A 25,973-nucleotide genomic window follows, 5' to 3' on the forward strand; every position below is an offset into this window, starting at 1 on the left:
CTCTTTCTGCGGAGGCTCATTGACGCAGTCGGCGGAGGCGGTCGCCCTAAGATATAAAGACATGGTATCTGGCACCAATTTTTCCAGGCAAGGACTGCATTCGCTCATTGAAGGTTCGAAATGGCTGGTCGCTTCCTCTCTCTGTTTGCGCTGAATGTCTCGGCAGCCTTGTCTGCCGTCCTGTTGCCTAGACAAGGTAGTTCGGCATGGGAGGACAAGTCACTCCCAGCTGGCGAACGAGCCGACAATCTCTTGCCTCAGCTTAGCTGGGAAGAGAAGATAGCGCAGATGGGTGGCATCCGGCAACTGCTTCAGGCCAATGCCTCATTCAATCGAACAAACTGGAATAACCTATATCCCTTGCAGCATGGTATCCTGAGTGAGTCGAGCTTCTTGTTGTGGCCAGTGAGGCTCCTCCTGACGACCCCTAGGCTATGGTTCGCAGCTCAACCAAGCGCAAGACGTTCTGCCGTACGCCAACATGGTTAGAGAGGAACAGTTGAATAGCTCGAAAGTTCCTTGGATTACTGTCACGGACTCAGTCAACAGCATCTATGTACCCGGTGGCACGATCTTCCCCGCGACATTGTCTCTGTCAACATCCTGGAACTTGTCTATGTACGAGCAGGTAGTTGCCGCTATTCGCGACGAGAACATGGCACTTGGAACCCATTGGGTCCTCAGCCCAGAGCTGGACGTTGCAAAAGAGCCCAGAAACGGTCGTGTTGGAGAAATGTGAGTTCGAGAGTCCCTGGTCTCTGTTATAAGTGAATCCTGGCTGAATGAGTCTCTAGGTATGGTGAAGACGTCTATTTGATCGGAGAGTTTGCTGCTCAGTACGTCCGCACCATGCAGGAACGCGACGAAAATGGCTATATCAAGGTGGGGACTACAGTTAAGCACTTCTTATATGGGCTAGGCATGGGTGGCATCAACACCGCTAGCATGGATGGTGGCGTTAATCACTTATACAACGACCTGGCTATACCTTACATCCGAGTTCTCAAAGAAAACCCCACAGCGATCATGATATCCTATTCCAGCATCGACCGGACTCCAATGTCGATGAATACAGCTCTTATACAAGGCATGCTTCGATCAGAGATGGGCTTTCAAGGTTTGATCATGTCAGACGCAATGGGTATCATGCATTTGTACACCCAGTCAATGGTGGCCTCATCATACAAGGATGCCGCGATCAAAGCACTTCGGGCAGGTTTGCAGCTTGAGCTGGCTCCCGGCCAGCCCGCATGCTTTCCATTTTTGGTCAGCAGCTCGAATGATCAAGAGATCGTCGATCTTGTGGATGAGGCTGTTCGTCAGAACTTGATCATCAAGTTCGAAACCGGGATGTTTGACCTTCCTTTGCCAACACTGGAGCAACTCAATCGAACTCTCCGTTCAAATGACCACCTAGAAATCAATCGCCAAGCCTCACGAGAGGCCATCGTCTTGCTGAGCAACGACGGCTTTCTGCCACAAGCAAACTTGTCCAAGGTCGCACTGATTGGACCTTTTGGAGACATCTTGGACCCGGGATCTTACGCCCCCTCGACCGCTGCAACCCCCCTGCATGGTCAGACGCTAAAAGATGTCCTAGAAACACGGTTTAGTCCCGCCAACGTTCAGTATGTCAAGGGTGTTGACATCCGGACGACCAGCTCAGATGATGAGGCTGGGATCGAAGACGCTGTGATTGCCGCCAGAAATGCCGGTGTCGCTGTCTTAGCCTTGGGTTCCTTGTCTGTCTACTTCCTGGACCCGATCACGGGCCAGCGTACAGATGGGGAATTCTTCAGCCACGCTGATCTCGGCTTACCTGGCAGACAACAACAACTCTTGGATGCCGTACTGGACACGGGTGTTCCGACTATTCTTGTGCTGAACGGTGGTCAAGCCTTTGTCTTGAATAATTCCACCAAGCGGGCGAATGCTATTCTTCACCAATTTCTTGGTGGCGAGTTTTCCGCCGATGCTCTGGTCGAGATAATCACTGGCCAGGTCAATCCCAGCGGGAAGCTTACCATCACCATGCCACCAGCGGAAGGCGCATTCCCCATCTACTATGACTACTTACCTTCGGACAATGTCGGCGGTGCTGCGGGTTATAATGGATGTGCCGGCGACTGGAGCTTCCCGTGTTTGAACCGCGACGATGCTCCAATGGCTTTTGGCTACGGTCTGAGCTACACGACCTTTGATATCTCTGCACCTCAGATATCCAACTCAAGCGGGGTCTCGATCTCTTGCACAGTCACCAACACAGGGATTGTCGCCGGAAAGGAAGTCGTACAAGTGTACTTCCGCCAGCAATACTCCGAAATTGAGCTTCCCAACAAGAGGCTAATTCGCTTCGAGAAAATCGAACTGCAGCCGGGTGAGACACGGCAGGTGGGATTCTCCATCGACCGGAATGATCTAGGATACTACAATAACGCCAAATATCAAGTCGACTCTGGAAACTATACCTTCTGGGTGGGATCAAGTTCGAGGATGGCAGATTTGAAGAATGCGACGATCACTCTGTGAAGCGGTCGTCAACGGTAATAGGTTTTTATGCGCAATGATGGGAGCAGAAAGCAATAATCAACCCAGGCCATCGCGTGTAGATAGACCTCGTGTGCTGATGAAGATAAAGCTTACTCGAGCCCTTACCATATCTCCGTGTTTTGCAAATCTTGGGAAACCAAACTGGGTCTGATCCCTGGCGTCGTGCACGTGGGAGAAAATGCTCTCTTTGGGAGAATTAGTATGGAACTATAGGGCTGTCAGTGAGGCCCAATTTTGATTAAGAAAAGGAAGAGAACTAGCTCTCAGGATGGCCAGATGATCATCAAGCACGGCATCACCTTGATCGGCGTCCGACTTCCGGAACTTGCTCAAGGCCGAGGAGAGAGGGTTGCATCCCCATCGACCGACATCCGTAGCGCTGAGACTTTTGAATCCCGCACATGCGCAACCGACTCCTTACCAGCAATGGTTTAAGCAGCCATGATCTCCACCTCCAGCAGATCATGATATGAACATGCCTGTCAAGAAAACCCCCTGGCTCGGCCGCCGTGATCTCTAAACATGGCGATAAGTCGGTTTTATAGCCGGTGGCCACTCGCCGTGGTGGATCATAGACTGTTTAATGTTGCAGGTTTTCTTTGTCCTTTCTTCATAATTTTTCCTCTCCTGCTTTCACCTTGATATTAATTATACTTGCCCTAAAATTTTCTAGGTTCTTTGCGGTTCAACATATGGTTGCCTTCGCTTCAACACAGGATCCCTTGTAGCATCATAGCTGGAAGAGGGCAGCGGGGAATCGCCAACTCTAAAGTCGGTTCATTGCATCGAAGTCAGCTGCCATGGCGAAGGCAAAGCGACCTAATATTCTTTTCATCATGGCTGATGACCATGCATCTAAAGCAATTTCAGCGTATGGAGCCAATATCAACCATACGCCGAACCTCGATCGTCTGGCTAAAGAAGGAATATTGCTGAATCATTGCTATGTGACTAATTCAATCTGCACTCCGTCAAGAGCCGCCATTCTAACCGGCACTTACAACCACGTCAACGGTGTCGTGACCCTCGACAGCAAAATCAACAAGAATACGCCCAACGTGGCAAAGCACCTTCGGGTTGCCGGATATGACACGGCCATGGTCGGAAAATGGCATCTGGGCGAAGGCGAGACGTGTCAGCCCAGTGGATTCGACTATTGGAGTGTGCTGCCCGGACAGGGTGACTACTGGGATCCAACTTTCATCGATATGGATGGACATGAGCGCGTGACCGAAGGCTATGCGACGGATATAATCACAGATAAATCCCTGGCGTGGCTGAACGAAAGACCGCGCGATAAGCCATGGTTTCTTATGTGTCACCACAAGGCACCCCATCGTAGCTGGGAATGCGATGACAGACACAAGAACCTCTACAAAGAGGCGATCAAGGTGCCAGACACGTTCTCTGACGATTACAAGAACAGGGCCAAGGCGGCAAAAATCGCACAGATGCGCGTGGCAGATGACCTGACGTACAAGGACCTCGGGCTAGTGCAGCCCGACGGTGGCAGTAGAAAGCTCGGTGAATTGATGTGGGATGGTGCTCGAAAGATCCCGAACAACCCACATGGGCTCCGTCTCATCGATGCAGATGACGGCACCATCTTCACCTTTTCCAATGAAAAGAAACTCGGAGAATTCAAGTTTCAGCGATACATGCAGCGGTACCTACGAACCATTCAGAGTATAGACGACAGCGTCGGACGAATGCTGGACTGGCTCGAGCGAACCGGCCAAGCGGACGACACAATAGTCATCTACACGTCGGACCAAGGCTTCTTCCTCGGAGAACACGGCTGGTTTGACAAACGCTTCATGTATGAAGAGAGCTTCCAGATGCCCTTCATGTGCCGATATCCACGCGAGATCAAGCCTGGCAGCGTAAACAATGACCTCGTCAATAATGTAGACTTTGCGCCCCTATTCTTGGACTACGCCGGGGCTAGAAAGCCGAGTTACATGCAAGGCCAGAGCTTCAGGAAGCTTCTGGCGGGCGAAACAATCGAGAGGTGGAAGCAGGTCGCGTACCATCGGTACTGGATGCACAATGATATTATCCACGAAGCGTACGCACATTATGGCGTCAGAGATCAGAGGTATAAGCTGATTTACTGGTACTGTGAGGATTTGGGCGTGGAGGGTGCACGGCCTGGCGGTGAGGAGTGCAAGGAGTGGGAGTTGTTTGATTGTCAAGAGGATCCGTTGGAGTTATTCAGCGTCTATACCGATCCAAGGTACCAGGATATTGTCGTTATGATGACGAGATTACTGGAGGACAAAATGGATGAGATTGGCGACGAACCAGTGCATGTCTTGAACAGTCGGCAAAAGCCAACCAACTCAAAACTTTGATGCGTTGGCAGGCAGCCGGTAAAGGTCCAAAAGGGGGATAACAGCGGAATGGTGAGTATGTAGACTTAACCTGTCGGACCCAGGCCGGTTTCGGCATTGTAGTTTTGGCCCAATGGATATGAAGAAAGTCATTCTATATCCAATGTTTTTGGTTCTCTCTACTAGACTGTTGATGCTAAGGGTTGCTCCTCTACCCCCGTACTAGCCTCGGATTCATAAGTATTAGTGAGAAATACAAGACAATAGCAGCAAACCTTATGACTAGCTAGACTAAGATTAGCTGCTATCCCATCGCACTCTGGCCCAGAGCAGGAAAGCTAGTGATGGCCGTCATTCACTCATAGATACCTGGCTAACCAGTACTCAGGGAGACGCAGAGGGATGTAACAATAGCATACTCTCCAGTCATGGACACAAAGATGGGGTTGTGCGTCCTCATCCGGTGCTCAGCCCAGTTGGGAAATTAGAGGCCGGTGTCAGCCGAGGACGTCCGGTATCGAAACACTTTCAATGCTCCGGGGCGAGTTTCTATCTCCTCGGACGCTATTTTGGCATGTCTTGGATGGATGGAGTAATACAGATGGCACTCCGGGTATCTCCCAGGCTAGAAGGTCGGCCTCTGAGCTCTATACATAAAGAGGCTCGAGTTAAGGTCTTCTCTATAACCCCGGTGCTTTTTATTCATGTTTGAATCCTCGCTTGGTGCAACAACGATGGGAGACACAAACAGCTCAATCCTCGAGTCTTATTCGATTCAGTCGGAATCTAAGCGACTCCTAACCCAATCGCTACTTGGAAATCCGAGGTTCAGCAGCCAGCTTCCACCCGAAGCCCGTGACTTTGCGTCACGGATCTCTTTCAAGGGGTCACCTCTACCTACGCTTGCCATCAACTGGCGATTCGCTGAATCCGCCTCAAGCTTGAAGGGATTGGAAGCCTGCCTGATATCGGCCCTGGTGAAACGCAAATACGGAGCCCGGCTCAAAGGGGCTCATATCAACACAGACCATGCACAGCTATTCTTTATGTCTGCTTTTGTTTGGACGATTGATCCGGATACCGACCGTGCCATTAGCTTGACTGGTCAGAATATCAAGCGACTTGACGACTTATTCCCGAATTATGATTTCCACCAGATGAGTTCCTCTCTCTATAGGCAATGCGCCACGGGAATCTACCGTACCAAGGACAATCGATACTTCCAGCTCCATGGAAGCATGAACCCTGATCCGACGTTGAATAGTATTGATTTGCCCCTCGATAGGCCTGACCTTACCACGTGGGAAGATGCCAGGCAACCTTTCATCGAGCGGATGGTAACCATCGACGCGAAAGAGATGCAGCGGCTAGCATCAGATGTGTACAAGCAAGCTGGTGTCATTTGCGAGACGGTCGATTCGTTTCGAGCCACGGAGCACGGCATGGCAAATGCAGACGTAGGATTATTCAGATTACGCCGGATCACAAAGTATGCCTCTCACAAACCTTGCTGGTGGCCGGACACCAAGGATACCTCTCCCCGTCGGCCTCTCGCGGGATTAAAAGTACTAGACTTAACCCGAGTCATCGCAGCGCCGGCGGTAACGCGCGGGTTGGCGGAGCTCGGGGCCAGTGTTATGCGAGTCACGTCGCCTAATATTGCAGACTTCACGGTTCTTGCCGTCGACATGAGTTGGGGTAAGTGGCAGTGCAGTCTGGATTTAACGACGGACGAGGGGAAAATGAGATTAAAGGATCTCATTCGAGAAGCGGACGTGGTGGTCCAAGGTTACAGGCCCGGTGTGTTAGACAAGTATGGCTTCAGCCAGGATGCAATTATAGACCTGGTCCGAGATCGTGAAAGGGGTATCGTTTCCATCCGCTCGAATACTTACGGCTGGGACGGTCCATGGAGCCATTTATCAGGTTGGCAACAGATCAGTGATGCCTGTGTTGGAATCTCAGCAGGCTTTGGACGTGCGATGGGACTTCACGACAACGAGGCCGTCACGCCCATTTTCCCTAACAGCGACTATATGGTCGGTATAGCAGGTGTCGTTGCAGTTCTGTCTGCTCTGATAGAAAAGGCAGAAAATGGTGGTAGCTACAACATCGATCTGTCGCTAAACTACTACAACCAGTGGTTGGCAGACGAGGTTGGTGAATATTCTGACCAAATCTGGCAAGATTTGTGGGATCGTAATGGAAGGAGAGTTTTCCGGTAAGATTTTCTAGTAGACGTCTAGAGTCCATGGTGGACAGGGCTAACAGATAAGTCGAGCAGCTCGTATCATGGCATGAACTACAGCATACGCGAGTATTTTGGCATGATCCTACAAAAAAGCAGCGGCATCCTCCTAAATCCATCTTTCTTCGAGGATCGAGAGAGCAAGGCCATAGGATCTGTGTTCAGAACTGTCAGGCCAATCATCAAGTTCGACGACGAGGAAGTATTGTTGAGCTACAATGTCGGCACAAGAGGGAACGGCAAAGATGCTCCGAAGTGGCCTGAAGATTTGATGACAGAAATTGTCGTTTAGGAGCTCATGGGTGAACGAATATGTTTAAGCATGATTTGACGTCAGATTTGCGCTGCTATGGATGCATAGGTTGGCTCCTGTCTTGCCTCACGCAGAGTACTTGAAAGTTATACTTGAACATTATGTACTCTAGAACCGAGATGCATTTTCCTAATCGCTGGTGGCTTCGGTTCTGGATATTCCGTGCGAGACTACTAGACTAGTATTCTCCGCTTTCATGAGACAACTTTGAGCGAAAAAATCATCTAAAGCCCTCCAACTCTTGGGCATGTGAAATTGCATGATTTCTGTCCACAGTGTGAAGTGACCTTGATGGTCCATCAGCTTACCAAGGATAGCTGCCTCTTATGAATGATGTGCAATATTGCCATCATCTGCCAGCTTTTCTGGGATGGTGTCGTCTGTTCCCTGTCCAGTGAAATGTGGTTTGTGTACATTTACGACGGTTTGTCTAGACAAAAGTAAGTTTCCATCATGATCAAACGCAGCTTCCTCTGGAATGACATACTTTGTCAATTTGTGGTCGACACTGGAAACAAATGCAGCAGCGAGGCACGCGAGGACTGCAGAAATTGTAGAATTAGTACATACTACACCTGAATATTTTGCAGGGTTGAGTATTCTGAAAGGATGAGTGAGACCACTCACCGCCAAAAGCAATGCTCACAAGGAAGATCGTTCGAAAACCATCAGCGTAAACACCTCGCAGTGCATCGACGCCGGCGGCAATGATGACTGGCGTGGCTCCTTCAATTGTTGCCAGGGAGGCAACCTGGCCGGATGCTAATGCCACTGTTGAAGTCAGCATGAGCTACGAGCATCAGGGTGGAAACTACATACCAATGAATGGTTGTACCATCGCGGGAGGAAGTCCTGCTTGAATGACAACAGCAGCAACCTTGATAGGAAGGTTTTGAGTAACCCTAGAGTTGAGAACACTGCTATAAATTGCAATAGCGATAGCACCACCTGTCGCTCGAACAGATCCCGCCAGCCTATGTTGACACAGAAGAGTCAGTGAACCCATTCGTCCAAGGAAATTCTGGACGCTGGAACAAACCCTGTAGCAACACCGATCTGATGATCTTGGGCTCCAAACTGGATGGTGAGCAGGCCGACCACCTGCTGCGCGCCCACAGCAAAGGAAGCAAGAGCTACAAATACGATCGCTCGAGCAGGTGTGTGCTGAGTGACGGTAGACATGGCGCTTATAAAGACGGTTTGGATAACAATAACCACCAGCCATTGAATATTTGTTCTTTTGATCACGGCGAAAAGGCTACCGACAATCACGCCTCCGACTGACATCGGGTCAGAATTCTCGTCCAGTCTAGAAATTTCAAGGTACTCACGGAGTGCTGATGCATTGTAAGAAAGACTGTACCAGCCGACCTGTCGCGGAATAGATGTAAAAAGAAGTTGGACCTCTTTGAAAGAATTAGCAAAAGTTGTCCGGCAATTTGGGTGGCAGAAGGAAGTTCACCTTGAGGCCAAAGAACTTGAAGGCCCATGAACTAGTCCCTTATTAGATTGTGCGAGCTGAATTTGGCCATTTGCTTGCACATACCATCATACCACCCAAGAAACAAACAGAAAGCGGGACGGTGAATCCTCGAATATTTCGGAACATATCAGGAGGACATAGCTTGGCAATCTTTTCAGAGCTGTATATCTCCCATATAGGAAAGGCAACCGTAACAGCAATAGCTGTGTCCCTATCAGTAGTGGCTTTTCAAGAAGCGCTAATTCATGAATCTTACCACCGATGATGAGCGGCGCAAGAACTGGCGCGCTTGTCCATGAGTGTGGATTGCCTCCCCATGAAACACCTAGCAGAAAGCTCGTCAAACCACCACCGTAGAAGAACAGTCCAACAAAATCCATCTCCCTGATCTGCTGTAGGCGGGTTTTGCCATCTCGATGGATGTCAAGGAAGGTCGGAGGCCAGTAAAAGACAATGATCAGCGTCAGACCGAGTCCGTTGGCAATGGCACCCAAATAGAATGCCCAGCGCCAATTTAGATTAGCCACAAGTGCATATGCTGTAGGAATCTGTATCAGCCACTTGCACCAGGAAACAATGTGTTTTTTTACCTATAACTGAGCCGAAGGCCGAGCCAGGAACTGCTGCTAGATTGAGAAATGCAACAACGGTACCTCGCCATTTCTTGGGCACGATCTCGTTTGAAGCCGCGAAAGCCAACTGTTGTAATCCTGCGCCAACTCCCTGGGATAGCGTCAGACGAGATTATCACTTTTCGCCGGAAAGGCTGACCATCAGGGTAGATCCTGTTATGACAGTGCCGACTGCCATAGCACGAGAGGCAACAATGCAACCTGATATCGACTGTTAGATACAGCGACTGCTAAGTAATAAGTCTGTTTTGGCACTCACCAACAAGTCCCAAGACGTTGCCTATGATAAAGAAGTTCCTACGCCCCAATAAGTCTGAAAACCGGCCTGCAACGGTTGTGACTACCGCGGCGGCTAGAGACCATGCAGTAGCGGTCCACGTAATCGAGGTGGACGGCCCAATGTCGGCATTTATTGTCAGTAAAATTGCGGCTGGGAGAACAAACGAGAATAGGCATGCTTCGTAGGTGAATGCGAGAGCCTAGCGTGAACCAGAACGGGTCAGCAAACGATAAATAAAAGTTGAGCCAGAGGAGGGTCAAGATTTTCCAGTACAACATACCACGCATGCCATGACTGTCCAGAAGTCGACTGGACGACTTTCGTAGGCATCCAGCTCGTGTCCAATCCGCTGATGGAGGGCGTCCTCTATTTGTACCGTTTCTGTGCGACGAGTTTCGCCTTCAACGTCGTCCTTCAACGTCGACATTGTGCAATTCTCTTCCACGTCAAATGTAGACTTTCCAGACCAGAAGAATTGGTTTTCTTAGACAATCTCTTCCTCTATTGACAACAATATTCACACCGCCTATACCGGAGTTCAGTCTTTATCCGTTCCAATGAGTGCCAGAATAGGCACAATGGACCGATCGGGACCTCGGGTTCGTTTTGGGACATTGTGGGTCAACCCCGTGGGGAACAACTAGCCGAAGTACGGAGTACCAGGATCAATAGTCAGACGTCCATAAGCTTTAGGGAGCCGATCAGTGAGCAATAAGACGTAACAACGAGGCAGACGAAGTATCATGCGGAAGTCATTACTCGGCTGAAGACTCTGAGTGATTTCCCTACCGTCATCTGGACTGCTGGGTGGATGCCTCCGTAAAATACCGGTATTTGTAAGCCCGGAGAGAGTTCAGCTACACGTATAACTGCTGACTTTTCTGGCAAGGAATTGATCGTTGTGTTTCCCGATATAGAACGCTTATTGTATTCTAACTTAATTTGTCAAGTAAGTAGAGACGTCGCTGCCCATACTCGCCACTGTTCGACGGGGCTTAGTTATCAAAATGGAAAGAATTAACTTGGTTTCGGGTTAATGGTCTATTATGCTGCTGAATGGCTGCTGAGAACTACAATCGTGCTCCTGTACGTACGCTGTCATTGCAACGTTCCTTTATCTGCCTCCTTAGAATCTTGCCACTTGGATTCCTCGGAATTTCATCGATGAACGTAACACCGCCAGTCAGATGTTTGTATCTGACTACTTTCGAGGCTGTGAAATCTTGGATCTCCTTCTCAGTTACTTTACCTTGTTTGACTACAAATGCCCTCGGTTCCTCGTCGCCGTCCGATCTAGACACCCCAACCACGGCCACGTCGAGGACAGCCGGATGTTCGAGCAACAGAGCTTCGAGCTCGGCAGGGGCTACCTGGTGGCCTTGAACTTTGATCAGCTCCTTGATACGGTCGACAATGACAAAATGACCTTTCTCGGAAACGTAGGCGATATCCCCTGTCTTCAACCACCCACCTGGAGTGAGCGTTTCGGCTGTGGCTTTGGGGTTTCGCCAGTATCTAGATCACGAAATCATTACCGAACTGTTCGACCAGATCGTCTTGGCAAATGCCTGACAGGTTTAGGCTTACCCTTTCATGACATTCTCACCGCGGCACCACAATTCTCCCCTAGCTTCTGGCCCTCGAGCTGTAATTTCTTTTCCAGTACCTTCATCGACAATCATGGCCTCACAGTTGGCGTTAGGCTCTCCAACCGTGTTTGTGTTAACTTCTTCGTTGATATCCGGATAAAGCAGTGAGCAAGTACATCTGGAGTAATTAGAGAGTTCCCACTGCTTTTTTGGCAGACAGCACTCACTCAGTCATGCCCCAGCCTTGTCTCAAGTTCAGCCTGTCCTCCTCTTTACGATTCTTGTTCAGCCTTTTCTCGACTTGCTCTGCAATATCTCTACTCAGAGGTGCAGCGCCACACCCAAGAAAGGTGACGCTGCTCAGATCATACTTGTCAAGGTCTGGATATTTGGCCAAGGCCAAAGCGATTGGTGGCACGAGGTTCATATCCGAAACCTTGAATTTCTCCGTATACTCTAGCATTTTGATGAAATCAAATTTGGGCATCACATATGCCGTACGCTCGTGATGGAAATAGAGAGCAATATAGACGGTTTGGCCGTATGCGTGGTACAGTGGGAGATATGCAAGAGAAGCGGAATTGAGGCTTCTCTTTTCGTAGTCTAGGTGATTTTTGACTGTCTGACCTGTTTGCAGTGTGTTTGCTAGGTAGTTGAGATGAGTGACTTCCACCCCCTTTGGAAGTCCAGTAGTCCCGGATGAGTAATTCAAGGCTAAGGTAGTGTTACATTCTCCAAGACCTGTGAGGTCGTTCCAAGCAAAGACTTCAGCTTGTTCCAGATTGGGAGAAACCAATTGGCTCCAGTACCACAAACCGTGGGATGACGATCCTGTGCCGTCGAAGATGGCATCGTCAAAAACAAAGACTCGGGATAGATCCAGACCTGCGCGTTTTGCTGCCTGAATGCCTGACTCAGTAATGGAGCTATGGCAGAGCAACAAGGAAGCTTCGGAATCACGTAACTGGTAGGCCAGCTCTCGGGGAGTAAAGGACGGATTTGCTCCTGTGAAAATACCACCAGCAAGCAAAGTACCTAGGAATACAACTGGCACAAAAATGTTGTTCGGGCTGAACAACAGGAGCCGATCACCCTCTTTGAAAAGCCCTGATTGCTGTAGGCCTAAAGCAAAGCGTTGACACCAGAGCTGATATGTGGCCCTTGTAAAAAAATGAGTGTTTGGCCGAGCTGCGTCTGCAAGACACACTTTGTTAGGATTAGAAGGACTGTGAGGAAGATTGGCAGAGGATCCAAAGAGGAACGTGGGAAGTGAACATCGAGGGATCTCAATCTGCCAACGAGACTTGTAAGGCATCGCTGCAACGGTGATCAGAAAGGCTGACAGGCACAAGAAGATGATGTAAATGAGAAGCTGGAATCAGAGGAAACATGGGTCTTTGAGCACCAACGGCAAGCAAATAGACCGTTCAAACGCCATGTTATATATTCGACAACCTTGTTTCGGTTCCGTGGATCGAGGAAGTAACAACTCTTCACCCAAACCATTATTTGATGCCATTGGCCATACCTAGGGCTTGAAGACTTGCGCGAGAGACTGTCCGAGCCTCGAAGATCTCATGAGACGGACCCATTTCGGCTTTTCAACTCCCAATCTGGAAGCATATTGCCGGATTCAGTTGCACGCGCCAAGCGTCAAGGCCGTGGTTGCACTGGTTTGCCAAGATGAAGTTATCATACTTAGGTACCTAGGTACCGGGCTGTCTCTGAATATTCAGTGCTTCTCGGAAAAGTGGGGTTTGCTAGACACATACGTAAATAGCGAACTAGTAAGTCTATGTTGCCGGAGCGAAGACACTACAAGCGCCGCTCGTGCGGAGCAGCTCTTATTAATCTACTTTTCCAGGGACTGGCGAGCCCCCGCGCTGAGCGCAGACTCTTCCACCTCACCCATTTTACTTAGTCATTGTCATTGGAGTAGTTTCTTGGTTACGCTCATTTGTGATTCTGCCTGCATACTTGGTGCCAAGCAGTTATGTGAGCCTATGCATAATGTATTTCTCCAACCGAAGCAAGGCTTCTAGAAATACATAGTAACCACTACCAGCCTCGAAAGCACGGTCTGCGAGAAAATGCCATCCAGGATACCCAGAGCCTCCAAGGCCTGTCTAGCATGCCGTAGTCGAAAAGTTCGATGTAGTGTGTCAACCAGTGGTATCCCATGTGCAAGCTGCAAGAGTTCAGGGATCGGATGTGCAGTCAGTCATGCAAGAAAGCCCAGATACAGAGCCTCTGCGAAGGAATTCAGCACCATCCCTTCTGGCTTTCATGTCTTTGACGCAAATACCAATCCACCTGACGGAGCGATGGCATTGGAACTGCAAACACACAGAGAACCCGACGGCAGTTCACCGCAAAGCCTGAGAACTAGGATCGATAACTTCTTGGCCACCATGCCTCAGGCATTGGACACAGAACTGACCAAGCAATGTGCAGCTGCTATTAGTATATCACCGTACATCAATGCCCATAGCATGCATCAAGACTGACCTGGCTCAGGTGAAAACGGCGCATTAAGTAACAGGGACTTTTTTCGAGAACATCCTGTGCCCGACAGGCTCCACGGGTTAGTTTTCGGAAATCAGCAAGACTCTACTACGCAGAGCCCAATTTCGGATCTTCAGCCATGGATGCTCCAAGCTCAAAAAACACGAATTGTGCTCCCAGCCTACATCTGTCCGCTCTCAGACGAACTCGACCAAGACGACCTTGGATTTCTTCATTACAAGGGCGCACTCTCTCTGCCAAGCAGTGTCTTACAAGATCGACTTCTTGAGAAGTATGTATTGTATGTCCACCCGTTCCTGCCGCTCCTGGATCTCGAAGATTTCTACCAACCCATCCACGATGGTGGAAAATCGTCGGTCAAGATCCCATTGATATTGTTCCAAGCAGTCATGTTTTGCGCCGTGCCGTTCGTCGATTTGGAATTACTTCAAGGGGAAGGGTTTGATGACAGAGAGAAAGCGCGTGAGAAATACTTCGAGAAGGTCCGGGTAAGTAGGAAAGCAGGTCTACGCAACCGATACGCTGTGGCTTGCTGACATCAACCGAGATAGCTGCTGTTTGATTTCAATCTAGAGCTTGATCCGATGACGCTGATCCGGACGTTGGTTCTGATGACCTACTGGTATGACAATCCCGAGGATATCAAAGGGCGGTGGCATTGGTCCAGAATTGCCTTGTCCTATGCCTACGAAATAGGCTTGGATCGAAACTCCGAGTTGACCAGATTTACCCTCAAACAACAGAAAGCCAAGAAGAGGCTGTGGTGGTGTTGCTATCTACGAGACAGAATGATTTCTCTCAACGAGCGGCGGCCTAGCAACATTCGTGACCACGAGGCTGACATTCCAATTCTTGCCTCCGAAGACTTCGATACGCAATATTTCTGTAGTCTCCTACGGCGATACAATGCCCGATTGCCAACACTGCAAGTCGCAATTGTCAACACAATGTTCATTCACTTGATCCGGTTATGCATCACTTTTGGACGTGTTCTCAATAGGCTGTACTCGCCCAAGGGGCATCGGCGCTGGGCTTACGTCGAACCAAAAATTGTGTTTGTCCCAAAAACAAGTGATGCGGTCGTCGGTGATGTTATGATCCTGGATCAAGAGCTTTGCCAGTGGAACGAGCAATGTTGCTCGACCCTTCGGCAACTAGTGGACACCAACTCCGAACAGGAATGTAGTATTGTTCTTGTGCACCAAGCCCTTCTTAACCTTCTCTACCAGTCGATCCGTAGCATGGTGCATCGACCACAGGTCTGTCATGCCTGTCCGGAGGAGTCCGCCGCGAGATTGCTTCAGGCATTTGCGCAACAGAGGCTGAGGGAAGCAGCCCAGGAAAGTACAGTGACAGCGAAACGACTGATGCTGGAAGATTTGCTCGAGCTGCTCCCCCCAATAGGGATCACCACGTTACTTTTTGCTGGCATGCAACACATGAACGACATGTGTTCGCGCGATGAATCGGTTCGCATCCTCGCTACGCAGCACTTTCGACTTATCTTGACATGTCTCTATCGCCTCAGAGGCATCTACAGATCAGCACGCCATGCTATCGGCTTACTGAAGATCGTGCATCAGCGCAAGATGGTGGAACCTTTCCCGAGTGAAGAAGAGGCGTCGTACGAGAATCCGCAACCACAAATCGAAAACCGTGAAGCCAATGCAAGTGCAAACATCAATGTTGAAGACGGTGGGTATGAGGAGGACGTTGACCATACAAATTCCGGCGAAAGGCACACTTTTCGAACGAGTCATTGCAGGACCAGTTCATCGGACCCAATGCTGACTGGAGGTTTTGATACACAGCCATGGGAAATTGAAGCAGGTTTGGAAGGTGTACTGGATTGGTACGCGCCTCCACAAAGCCTACTTTCTACCTACTACGAATTTGATCAACTACTCGAGGGAACAGCGTTATGAATGATGTAATACTTGTATGTGTAACCTGTAACACAACAAGTTTAGTAAATTTCTTATGGAAAGTTACATACTATATTCTTTGCATGGCATGGTGTCTACACCACCTTCCCACCCCGGCCACCGTTGTATAGCACTTGTCCAAATCTATGAGTCTGAAACCGATGCTGAATATACAAAGCGTTGAAATTCGGCATTGAGTGCCTGTGTAGGACCATCTCCTGGTGGGAAGATGTGCGAGAGGTACATTCCGCAGGAGCCTGCTTCTCTATCGATGAACTAAATGTGGCTTGAGCAAGAACACATATGGAGTCGAGACAGAATACGATGTATTGGGATACTCACCCAGAAGGAGTTGGGAAGCCCACTCCAGAACATCATACCGCGACCAAAATGCCCAGGAATACTGTTCGTACACAGGGCACCCCCGAGCCCGTAATTGAACTTACAGTCATCCTTGGGCAGCCCATTGGTGGCGCCGATGGAAATCGGTCCGGCAGTCAGCTCGCTCTGTAGCGACGTTGTGTCCTCGACCTGCGGTGCAAAAAATGTCTCGACCGTTTCCGGTTTCAGCAGTTTCGCATCGTCCATGAGCAACGACATGAGAACTTTGACATAGTCCAGGGCGCAGCTGTAAGAGCCACCACCACCGTAATCTTGTTCAGGCCGCTCTGACTCGGGAAACCAGCCGCTCCGATCAATGGTGAATTTCCCTGTCGTGTGATCTCGCCAGGTCCGGCCGCCCATATGAGCCATGATTTCTGGATTGTCCCAAGGATGGAATGTGGTGAAAGTCATCCCCAGGACGTCGAAAATGTTCTCACGCATGTACTCACCGAGTGTCTTTCCGCTCACTCGTTCGACCATCCTTCCGGCCCATTCGAGCCCGACCCCATACTCCCAGGTCTCGCCGGGCTCTGCAACCAGTGGAACCTGGCAGCTGTACTTTGGCGAGTTTAGCCCAAAGCTTGGGGGCTCGCTGAAAATCCCTACTGCAAACTGTGTCAGACTCTGGTTCATGCCGATGTAACCGAATCCAGAGGTGTGCGTCAACAGGTGTCGAAGGGTGATTGCTTTAGTCGACCTCCTTAGTTTGGGCTTTCCCCAATCATCAAAGCCGTCCAGGATATTAGGATGCTCGAAGTCGGTCAGGACCTTGGTGATGGGCGCGTCAAGCTCTAACAAGCCCTTTTCGACGCACTTCATGGCAGAGATTGAGGTAAGGAGCTGTGATGAAAGTGCAGACAAACTTGATCAGTAACCTCCTTGGAAGTTTCGCTATGTCTGGTACATAAGAGCAGCTGTATAAAGGTGAGCTCACCTTTGTGCAGCTCGCGATCCACATGACTGTGTCCAATTTCATGGGACCAGCATCCGGCTCTGCCCCTGTTCTACCAAAAGCCTGCTGGTAGAATATCGTTCCTTTCACTCAACCAGTTAATCCGGCCTGAGAACACAGATCGTCAAAGAAGACTAGAATAACTGCAATCTCACCATCCTTGCGGCCAGCTACGCATGCGGCACCAGAGAGAATCCCATCTTTGATAGCCTCACTCGTCTTTGATTCGAATTTTGAACTCATATTGACTTGCAGCTATTCTTCTTTTTCTCAAATTCGTTCGACGCGAAGGCAAGTGGCGGGCAGACAATGGATAAGGGGAAAGGAAAGGCACTAGAATTTGGGAAAGAGAGGGTAATAAATAACACAATAGGGCAAGAGACGTCCTGATCTGCACCACTACTAATGTATATAAGTACTCACTTAGTACAATGTAGAATCAAGGTGTAACGGTTTGGGTACATTCTCCCGCGCCTCGACCTCATCCGGCGAGGATGTGCCTAAAATGGAAATCCCAACCGCTACCGAATCCCGGAGATCACAGTCCCTTGGGATGTAGGATGGTTCATGTCGACCTCGGCTGTCTGAGGATTTGCGTGAACTACATACATAGTACTATGTATGTACATACTATACTCTTTACCACTTTGTAATTAAGTATGTAGTATGTACTCTCAGATACTACTAGTAATGGTATAAACGCTACGGGTGAAGATATGCAACGATACTACTTAGTATGTAGCTGCATACATACATAGTGAATACATACATACGTACTACTACTTAAATAAAGACAAAACACCACCTAAATCTCCGGCAAAATGAAATAGTATTAGTAGTAATGATCTGTAAACGAATGTAGCGTAGCCTAACAAGCACGAAGCTAAAATCACAGCGCTTGACTTGCAAGTGACTGCCATAACAGGTGTCGGAGTCATCGACTACATACACCGGCAGATTCTCCACATCCAATATCAAACCTTTCAGGCATACGTAAGTATTGCATACATAGTAGTATGTCCATTAGAAGTCGAGAAGTCAAGGGGCTGTTTACGTACCTGAGGTGACTGTGAGCTGGACCTCTATGTGTTGGTGGTAGAGAACTGAGAGGAAGTAAAGATGAGAAGTACATATATAGAGTAGTAGTTAGTACTTACTACCTAGTACTTCGTATGTTTATGAGTATATATAGTAGTCGCCGTAGTCTACTAATATTAACAGGACACTTTGCATTCCAAATTGGGCTTAGTGCCTAAATATCCTTTGGCATCTGAGTCCTACACCTAGGATCACCACCTTTGGCCGCGACATCTACCATCTCATGAAAGAGAGCGAACACAATAGGAGTGACCTAACCGGGCCCTAGGAGAAGGGTAGCTACAAATTTTGACACCGCATATCTCCTGTTAATCTAGCTACATTAGTGTACAAGTATGTAAGTGTGTAGCATAGTAGTAGTACTAGATAGGAACCGCGGACGTCGTGGAAGCCTAAATTCCAATGTCAAACTTGACGATGCAATGTTTCTAGCAGTCTTTGAATTACATACTACTATGTAGTATCCTATTTTATGTGCTAGATACTAAGTATGTATAGTAAGCATGTATATTATTAGTAGTATACGTACATAATAAGTAGTACTTCAACTAGTATTCCTGTCAGTAGGGAGCCGGACACCAAGGGCCGGGGCCACAATATAGGAAGCCAATTGCTGACCTACTTAATCTAATTACAACAGCTGGCGGAGACTCCCAACCGTTGACGAGATTGAATTCACACCCGAACAAGCATGGAATAAGGTCCAAAATCAAGTTGGAGAGCTACAGAATATAAGTACACTGGGAAGATCAACCATTGGTTGCCTTTGTTTCTTCTTCAAACGACTCTGAGTGCGTTCTTCTAGTCCGCGAGAGCCAAGGGATGGTTCTAGAAACGGGCAATACAACACAGTACATACAATGATAGTATTTATATATACAGTATGTACATTACTTAGTAATATTTAAGCCTAGATAGTAGCTCTTGGTTAGACAATAAACGGCACTGTGATGTGAGTATTGTCACTATTACTAAAGTAGTTCAGAATATAACTCGACTCCCTTATAGCAATGCAACGTGTGTGTCTCAAGAGCTAGAATGGCTTTTTGGTGCGGCTATATACTAACTATGTAGTAGTCTGCCTGTATACTCTGTCTAACCAATTTATATCGCTTTGGTAACTAAATAAATATATAGTACTAGGTACTAACTAAATTACTAGTACTACATAGCCTAGACTCCTTTTTTGACCGAAGCTCAGGATCTGACTGACTGATGATGAGGATGATCTCTTGGGCATCCTGGATATTTGGATAGGACTCGTCGAGTGATCAAGCCGTCAGTTAACCTTTTCATTGCCGGAGTTCGAGTTGTTGTCAGTCTCGACATGCGCTGCGCCGCCATTTGCTTTGTCTTCGTGGTGGTGATGGTCGACGATCGCGTGAGTCGCAAAGTCGACTTCAAGATCTCTCTGGTAGATGGCGACCTCGTCTTCGTCGCCGAAGATCGCAGCAACCTCTTCCAGTGGCAGGCCATTGGTGTCCGGGAAGTAGAGCCACATGAAGGCGCCACCGATGACTCCTGGTATGATGAAGCAGAGGTACTATTTGGGTGAAAGGTCTAGTTAGTAAAGGGCCTTGCAATCGGTGAAGGAAGGCACTTGGACCTAGAGGGGAGGGAAAACAGGGTCCTGGCATGTTTCACACAATTTGGAATCAGAAGACGGGGAGACTCACAAACTTCCAGCCAATGGTTATGAAAGCTATAAAGAATGATTAGCTGGGTCTTCTTTGGGAAGCATAGGAAGTCAACATACCTGTAGGTGCTGCTTGTAACCATATGATATTCATGAAAGAAATCATCGCCACGCCTAGACAGACACCTTTTGCGCGGAGATGGGTTGGGAAAATCTCTCCGAGGTAGGAGAATTGGGTGCCATCTAAACAGATCCCGTAGAAGACTTGGAACACGAAGAACATAGCTACTGCTGCCTGGAGAGCAGCAGAATTGTTCGAAGGCACAAAGTTGGCGACCAGTGCGGCTTCCACGATCAGGGTGGCCATGCAGCCGAGGACGCCAAACGCGATGAACTTGTTCCTGGGGAATCGATCAACCAAAGGCATGGCCATGACATTCATCCCCAGAGCAAATGTCAGCCAAGCTGCCGGGTAGAGCAGTTGCTTGACCGGCGAGAAGTTGAGCTGCGCATAGAGAGAAGGACCATAATTGTTAATAACCAATACGCCACTCAGCTGAATGATGCCAGTGATACCAACGGCCAGGAATGCCCTCTTTCTGTAGGACGGTTTCCTCCATATGTGCATCCACGAATTACCCAGGGTCTTGTCAATGGCGATCTGCTTTTTAATCTGGTAGAACTCTGCCTTGGCTGCGCTATTTTCCGGATCACTGGGATCTGAGTGCAATTTGAGAAGGATCGCTTCGGCCTCAGCATCTCTTCCCTGCATGACAAGCCACCTTGGACTCTCCGGGACAAAGATCAAGCCGACCAGAAGACAGAGAGGCCAAAAGCACTGGATGGCGACCGGTGGTCGCCAGGCGTTCAAGCCACCACCATTCTTCCAGAAGAAGAATCCAAATCCAACCCACCCTTGAATGGTGTAACCAAGAACAAGCATGACGGCGTGGACGTCGACCAAAGCGCCTCGCATATGTACGGGGACAATCTCATTCATGAGAATGGGAACCGCGGCTAGGATCATGAATGCAGAGGCCCCAGCAATGAATCGGAACGCAATAAACATGCCAACATTGACGCTTCCTGTCATAACCGCACCAGATATAATGGCAAGGATGGCTGACTGCTTTGTATCAGAATGCTGGAGATCAATTCTATCAGGATGTCCCATACCACTGCACAGGCCCATTTCCTTCCCCATTTATCACAGACGGTCGGCAACAGCAAGGTCCCGATGACGCCTCCGGTCTGGAATAGACCGTTCATCGTCGAGATGAGATCGGTTCCATTGGCACGAGTGCCAAGTTCAAAATATTCGATAAAAGAGGGTTGCCCTAAACCATTAGTTTCTGAATAGGAAGCGACAGACTGTGATTTTACCAAGGGTTGTTCCTATAATGGAAGCCGTATAACCATAAGTCAACGATCCAAACCCCAGGACGGCGAGTACTGCGGCGGTATGAACATTGAGCTTTTGTTTGCGCAGCAAGCCCTCTTTGACCTCACGATCACGACGCATAATTGTGGCAACGAATTTAGGAAGAGGTGGAAAGATTTAGGGTTGATTCACTCTGGAGCTCATGATCAACAAAGGGGGAACTCAGAACTTAATATAGATAGGACACAAATGCTGCTCAACCTCGAACCAGCCCTCCGGCTCCCGAGCCCTTGACACAGGAGCTCTTTTGATCAACTTAGGTGGCGATGAGTCGCGTGAAAGGCGGAGGTACCCCATGAAGCTTCGCTTTAGGCCCACCCCGCAAATAACGCTTTCCCACACCTTGGAGAGCTTCCGCCAAGTTGAAATGGTGAGCGCTTATTGGCAGCCGAGCCTTAGTGGCAGGAAGTACAACTCCTCGGTACGCTTATTCTGACTCGGAATTGTCAATGTCAGGATTTTCGCTGGATAAGCGTGGGCCGAAAAGCAGCTTCAGAGTGCCAGGAGAGCATAAGCCTCCGCACTCAACCTTAAGGACACGAATTCCGTGCCCGTCAGACACATTAGCATCACGAACAGTGGGGAATGGTAATCTTAGGCATATTTGTTGACTCGTGCTCAAACGACTCATTTAATCAGATACGGATATTCAATGTGAAGTTATTCTGCTCGTCAATTTTTCACGTCGGCTCGGCCTGAAGGACTTCCGGGAATGATCATGGGGTCTGAACACCCTTTTTTTGGATGAGTCGAAGGACGATTGTCATGCTTCTTATCAACAGCAGTAGGGCACTCAAGTCTGGAGTTAAGCCAACAAAGTGATTGTTTGACTTCAGGCAACAGCATAGACGAGGAAATAGTCGTTTGATCATAATGAACAGTGTTGCCAGGAGTGCTCATGTCGAGGGTGATAATCATATGAGTTTGTCGTTATAGGTCAAGGTCCATCGCCCACATTGGCAAGTCATTAAGCAAAAGCCGATGTATGAATTGGAAGAGGTATATGCACACACTTTGAAAGACTTTGCAGCTCTCCCCAATTTATGGCGCTTAGAGTGTTGGATTTGTGCTCCTGTTGTCATGGTTGCGACAAAGTAGGGGCTTCGGTGGGAGACAGGGTCGTTGCATGAGCTCAAGAGAACAGCCTGCGTGGAGAATGACTAAGAACATTGCCATGCTCGACAAATTGGGCCATCTGATGGTAAACTAGCCTTGCATGTCAGGAGTGGAAGCGGCCACGTGTAGAGAACGGTAAGCCTAGCTGGGCTGGGTGACATATCCAGTAGAAAGCATAACCTCAATCCATAGATATCATTAGGGCCTTAACCAGGACGAGCTGGATAGAGACTGGCGCGGCTTTTCAGGATTTCCATGTACTTCTTTTTGACTGTCCAGTTACCATATCTGTAGGTGCCTCTACTCTCCATATATTCAGCAACTTGTTTCCAGGGTATCTTGTTGACAAGTTGGTTCAGACTAGCGCTGTCAGGAGCGTCTTCCGGAAGCAAGAAATCCGCGTTTGACTTGGAGAAATGAGCCACGCCCTCGAAGAGCAATTCGATCTGTCGCCATTAGCAAACATAGTCTCCACGAGGGATCGATGCATGTTACTCACCTCACGCTTTCCCCATTCTGGTTTTCGCAGTCTGGCTTCCCTTGGCTTGGTGAGTGCTCGATAACGGCCCCGTAGGGTTGATTCGGCCTCATCAAACCCGCCCAGTTCCTTAATTTGCTTATATGACATTCCTTGAGCCTTGCAACTCACCAAGAGCTCATCCTTAGAAGTATCTCTTTGAGCGCTCCTGCCTTTTGAATGTCGACGGGATGCATCTTGGTTAGGACTTTCGGTACTATGGACCCGCCAATCTGTTGTTATGTTGTCTTGAAATAATCCAGTCGTATCAATGTTGTACATTTGATCAGGGGGCGACGGTATGTTCTGTCCAAATTGAGCATCAAGATGCCCGGCATTGGGATCCCAAACACCATCAAATACCATGCTGTCTGCGAGATGCGGGCAGAATTGAGACGGTAAAGGATAGCCGTGGGGTTGCAGTCCCGTCGCCCCATGAATTGCTAGGTAATTGAGAGACTCAAGTCCTGCATGGTCTGGTGGAAGGCTTTGCCCTATCGTTAGAGGGTCGCTCCAGGAAAGTCCAAGCCCATCTAGTGCGAGGTCGGTGTCATGGACGGAAAAGAGGGGTGAGGTATCCGTCGACTTCGGTGTGGTCAGCGACCCTCCGATCTGAGGGCTGGCTAGATTGCACGTCAGAGCAGGTAAGCTGTCGGGTGCAGTGCCGCCAAAACCGACGTTGAAGCTTGCCATATCATGTAGGCTTGTCGAAGCGGGGTTGCAATAGTTGAATTCCTCCGGATAATCGAGTAAATAGGGGGAAATCGTCTCTCGGATGGGTAGGTAACTTGAATTTTCATAGAAAGGATCCATCAACAAGGACGGGTCAACGATCGAGTGTTCTCGATAAGGGCCTTCACAATTCTGATCAAAGTTGGTTTGTGAGTTCGAGCGACCCAGCTGGATATGCAACTCATTGAGTGGCACTGTTTTATCACCAGCATCCATATCGTGTGCCATCGATTCAAAGGCGGGTACTTTCAGGGGGGCTGTGGGAGGTCTGCCTGGGGCATCTGCAGTTGAGATTGGAGGGAACGCATAATGGTGGGTGTGATCGATCAGAGGGTCGAGGGATTTCGTTGGCGACGATGGCATTCTGGCTATCTCTCTTGCGGTGAGATTGGTAGGATTGTTTTTGGAAGTCTCGCCGTTGGAAGAAGCTCTAGGTAATAAAGAGGATACGCCAAACGCGTGACATTTCCAGGTTGCGTCAGAAGACATAGCTGCAGCAGGTTGAGTCGGTTCGAATGTGAAGTTCTTGATAGGCACATTCTCTACTCTGTGACATCGAGGATGACTGTCATTGCAGCGCAGTTGTCCCTTGCAAGCGCAGGTACCCAGGTACAAAGTATCGGTATCCATCGGCAACGCTGACCGGAATCCAAGGCTGAGAAAGATGACCGTACTCGAATATTGCACAGAACGCAACCCGCGATAACATCGCTTAGAAAGGATGGAGCAAGCATGGGCTGTTTTCATGTCGCGGTATCAAGCATGACAATCAGGAGCTACAAAGGCCTCCATTATCCGTAAAACGGTCATCATTCTGTTCGTCATGCAAACACGGATCGTCCGCCGCCCCTTGTGTGAATTGAAAAGATACAGGCTGTTCACGCTTGAGGATTGCCGGAGGACTGAGAGAACTGGTGATGATCTCCAACTTTGGGATTATTGCGCTGAGCAGAGCAGAGCATCATTGCCAGTCGCGGAACATCACCTGTGTTGCGATCTGTTGCACAGCGATGGTTCTATGGGTGGGCTGTATTCTCCGCAGACCTGACCGACCATTGATCGTTGTGAAGAAAAGCGAGCGTTCGCACGGGCTCGATGAACCAGCCAAACAATTGCGTTCCCATATCCAATCAACAGCAGTAAGTATTTCCCAGTGCCGCCTAGAGGGGGTCTGATGGGTCTTTCTGGACATGAAAGGCAATGTATCTTGACTAAGTTTGGCAAAATATTTCGTTGACTTCAACAGACTCGAGAGCATAGTCTGGATGCATGAGCCCAGTACCTGCCCGTCGCCACGGTAATGGCGACAAACATCACGCGATTGATATCATCCCGCGAATGGCCAGCTATGCTATTCATTAAGCCCATAGCGACTACTTGATGCGGTAGTGTTTTGAGTCTCATTAGAGAAAGGTCAATTCTCGGTAGATTGTAGAAGAATAGGCCGAATTGATTCATCGAGGCTCTCGAGGGAGTGTGAGACCGGACAAGGCCATGCTGGCATAATAGCAAGCGAAAGATTTGCCTAGATGGCAAACACCAGGTGCTCATTGTGTGACCTGAATTGATCTCTCGTTGCAGTCAGGCAGCAGCGCGAAGACGAATTCGCATATCGACTTTTGTCTCTATGCTTAGGTCTGATGCGATGGTAGGACAATCGAACTGGCACTGCTTCTTCGACCGAGATTCACAGGTCTTGACACGATCTGTTCCTGCATAGATCACAATGTTCTTTGGAATATCGCAATAGCTACCTCTGTTGAGTTTGGTCTCACAACCTCCATTTGGTGGGGAGCGGGATGTTGCAGCCGAATGATCACTGGTAATGATTCAACGTCGCAAAATGCACACTAAAATAGAGTCTGCACTCGTGGTAAGCTAGAACTATGCCTGCGTGCTGACAAGACGAATGTGGCAGTGACGAGTCTGAGGAGAATTGTTTCCAGGTCGCTGGGTCCACGGAGGCTATCTTCAGACGTAGGTGGCATGGAATCTGGGAAATATGTCCCACAAACGCTCATGTTCGTGGCAATCCCAAGCCTTTCCGCGCCGAGGCAAATTGAGCCAGATTTTCCTCATTTCAGGGCAGCTCAGAATGTGGTAAGGCGGTCGCCTGTTCTTGCATTGGCAAGACGTAGCAGAGGAGCTGTTGACTTTGTGCTCTCACATTTTCGGCATCTGCCGCCCGTACCGGACTGGAAAGTCGGCACTGTTGCAG

General features: G+C 49.0%; 9 protein-coding genes across 9 annotated transcripts; 4 read left to right on the plus strand and 5 right to left on the minus strand.

Moving 5' to 3' along the window:
- Positions 1-120: 120 nt before the first annotated feature.
- On the plus strand, positions 121-2,529 carry A1O9_04348 (uncharacterized protein; the record flags this gene model as incomplete). Its single annotated transcript, XM_013406640.1, has 3 exons — positions 121-379; positions 432-735; positions 795-2,529. 3 exons carry the CDS (start codon positions 121-123, stop codon positions 2,527-2,529), a joined length of 2,298 nt encoding a protein of 765 aa, XP_013262094.1.
- An 857-nt stretch (positions 2,530-3,386) lies between these two features.
- On the plus strand, positions 3,387-4,904 carry A1O9_04349 (uncharacterized protein; the record flags this gene model as incomplete). Its single annotated transcript, XM_013406641.1, has 1 exon — positions 3,387-4,904. The coding sequence occupies one exon, from the start codon at positions 3,387-3,389 to the stop codon at positions 4,902-4,904; it is 1,518 nt and encodes a 505-aa protein (XP_013262095.1).
- A 713-nt stretch (positions 4,905-5,617) lies between these two features.
- Positions 5,618-7,423, plus strand: A1O9_04350 (uncharacterized protein; the record flags this gene model as incomplete). The annotated part of the gene is made up of 2 exons (XM_013406642.1): positions 5,618-7,104; positions 7,168-7,423. The coding sequence occupies 2 exons, from the start codon at positions 5,618-5,620 to the stop codon at positions 7,421-7,423; spliced, it is 1,743 nt and encodes a 580-aa protein (XP_013262096.1).
- A 345-nt stretch (positions 7,424-7,768) lies between these two features.
- On the minus strand, positions 7,769-10,266 carry A1O9_04351 (uncharacterized protein; the record flags this gene model as incomplete). The annotated part of the gene is made up of 12 exons (XM_013406643.1): positions 7,769-7,986; positions 8,072-8,215; positions 8,264-8,418; positions 8,484-8,724; positions 8,776-8,850; positions 8,907-8,937; positions 8,991-9,130; positions 9,184-9,465; positions 9,518-9,650; positions 9,699-9,760; positions 9,819-10,038; positions 10,120-10,266. 12 exons carry the CDS (start codon positions 10,264-10,266, stop codon positions 7,769-7,771), a joined length of 1,848 nt encoding a protein of 615 aa, XP_013262097.1.
- Positions 10,267-10,909: 643 nt separating this feature from the next.
- A1O9_04352 (4-coumarate-CoA ligase) lies at positions 10,910-12,743 on the minus strand (the record flags this gene model as incomplete). The annotated part of the gene is made up of 3 exons (XM_013406644.1): positions 10,910-11,354; positions 11,427-11,606; positions 11,656-12,743. The coding sequence occupies 3 exons, from the start codon at positions 12,741-12,743 to the stop codon at positions 10,910-10,912; spliced, it is 1,713 nt and encodes a 570-aa protein (XP_013262098.1).
- Positions 12,744-13,839: 1,096 nt separating this feature from the next.
- Positions 13,840-15,879, plus strand: A1O9_04353 (uncharacterized protein; the record flags this gene model as incomplete). Its single annotated transcript, XM_013406645.1, has 3 exons — positions 13,840-13,891; positions 13,946-14,442; positions 14,506-15,879. The coding sequence occupies 3 exons, from the start codon at positions 13,840-13,842 to the stop codon at positions 15,877-15,879; spliced, it is 1,923 nt and encodes a 640-aa protein (XP_013262099.1).
- Positions 15,880-16,023: 144 nt separating this feature from the next.
- On the minus strand, positions 16,024-17,458 carry A1O9_04354 (beta-lactamase; the record flags this gene model as incomplete). The annotated part of the gene is made up of 4 exons (XM_013406646.1): positions 16,024-16,155; positions 16,222-17,103; positions 17,198-17,298; positions 17,371-17,458. 4 exons carry the CDS (start codon positions 17,456-17,458, stop codon positions 16,024-16,026), a joined length of 1,203 nt encoding a protein of 400 aa, XP_013262100.1.
- A 2,134-nt stretch (positions 17,459-19,592) lies between these two features.
- Positions 19,593-21,471, minus strand: A1O9_04355 (uncharacterized protein; the record flags this gene model as incomplete). The annotated part of the gene is made up of 5 exons (XM_013406647.1): positions 19,593-19,856; positions 19,990-20,015; positions 20,070-21,075; positions 21,126-21,286; positions 21,333-21,471. 5 exons carry the CDS (start codon positions 21,469-21,471, stop codon positions 19,593-19,595), a joined length of 1,596 nt encoding a protein of 531 aa, XP_013262101.1.
- Positions 21,472-22,712: 1,241 nt separating this feature from the next.
- On the minus strand, positions 22,713-24,244 carry A1O9_04356 (uncharacterized protein; the record flags this gene model as incomplete). Its single annotated transcript, XM_013406648.1, has 2 exons — positions 22,713-22,952; positions 23,006-24,244. 2 exons carry the CDS (start codon positions 24,242-24,244, stop codon positions 22,713-22,715), a joined length of 1,479 nt encoding a protein of 492 aa, XP_013262102.1.
- Between the last annotated feature and the right edge of the window lie 1,729 nt (positions 24,245-25,973).

The sequence above is a fragment of the Exophiala aquamarina genome, assembly GCF_000709125.1.
Source record: "Exophiala aquamarina CBS 119918 chromosome Unknown aczIA-supercont1.3, whole genome shotgun sequence".
In the NCBI taxonomy this organism is placed as follows: domain Eukaryota; kingdom Fungi; phylum Ascomycota; class Eurotiomycetes; order Chaetothyriales; family Herpotrichiellaceae; genus Exophiala; species Exophiala aquamarina.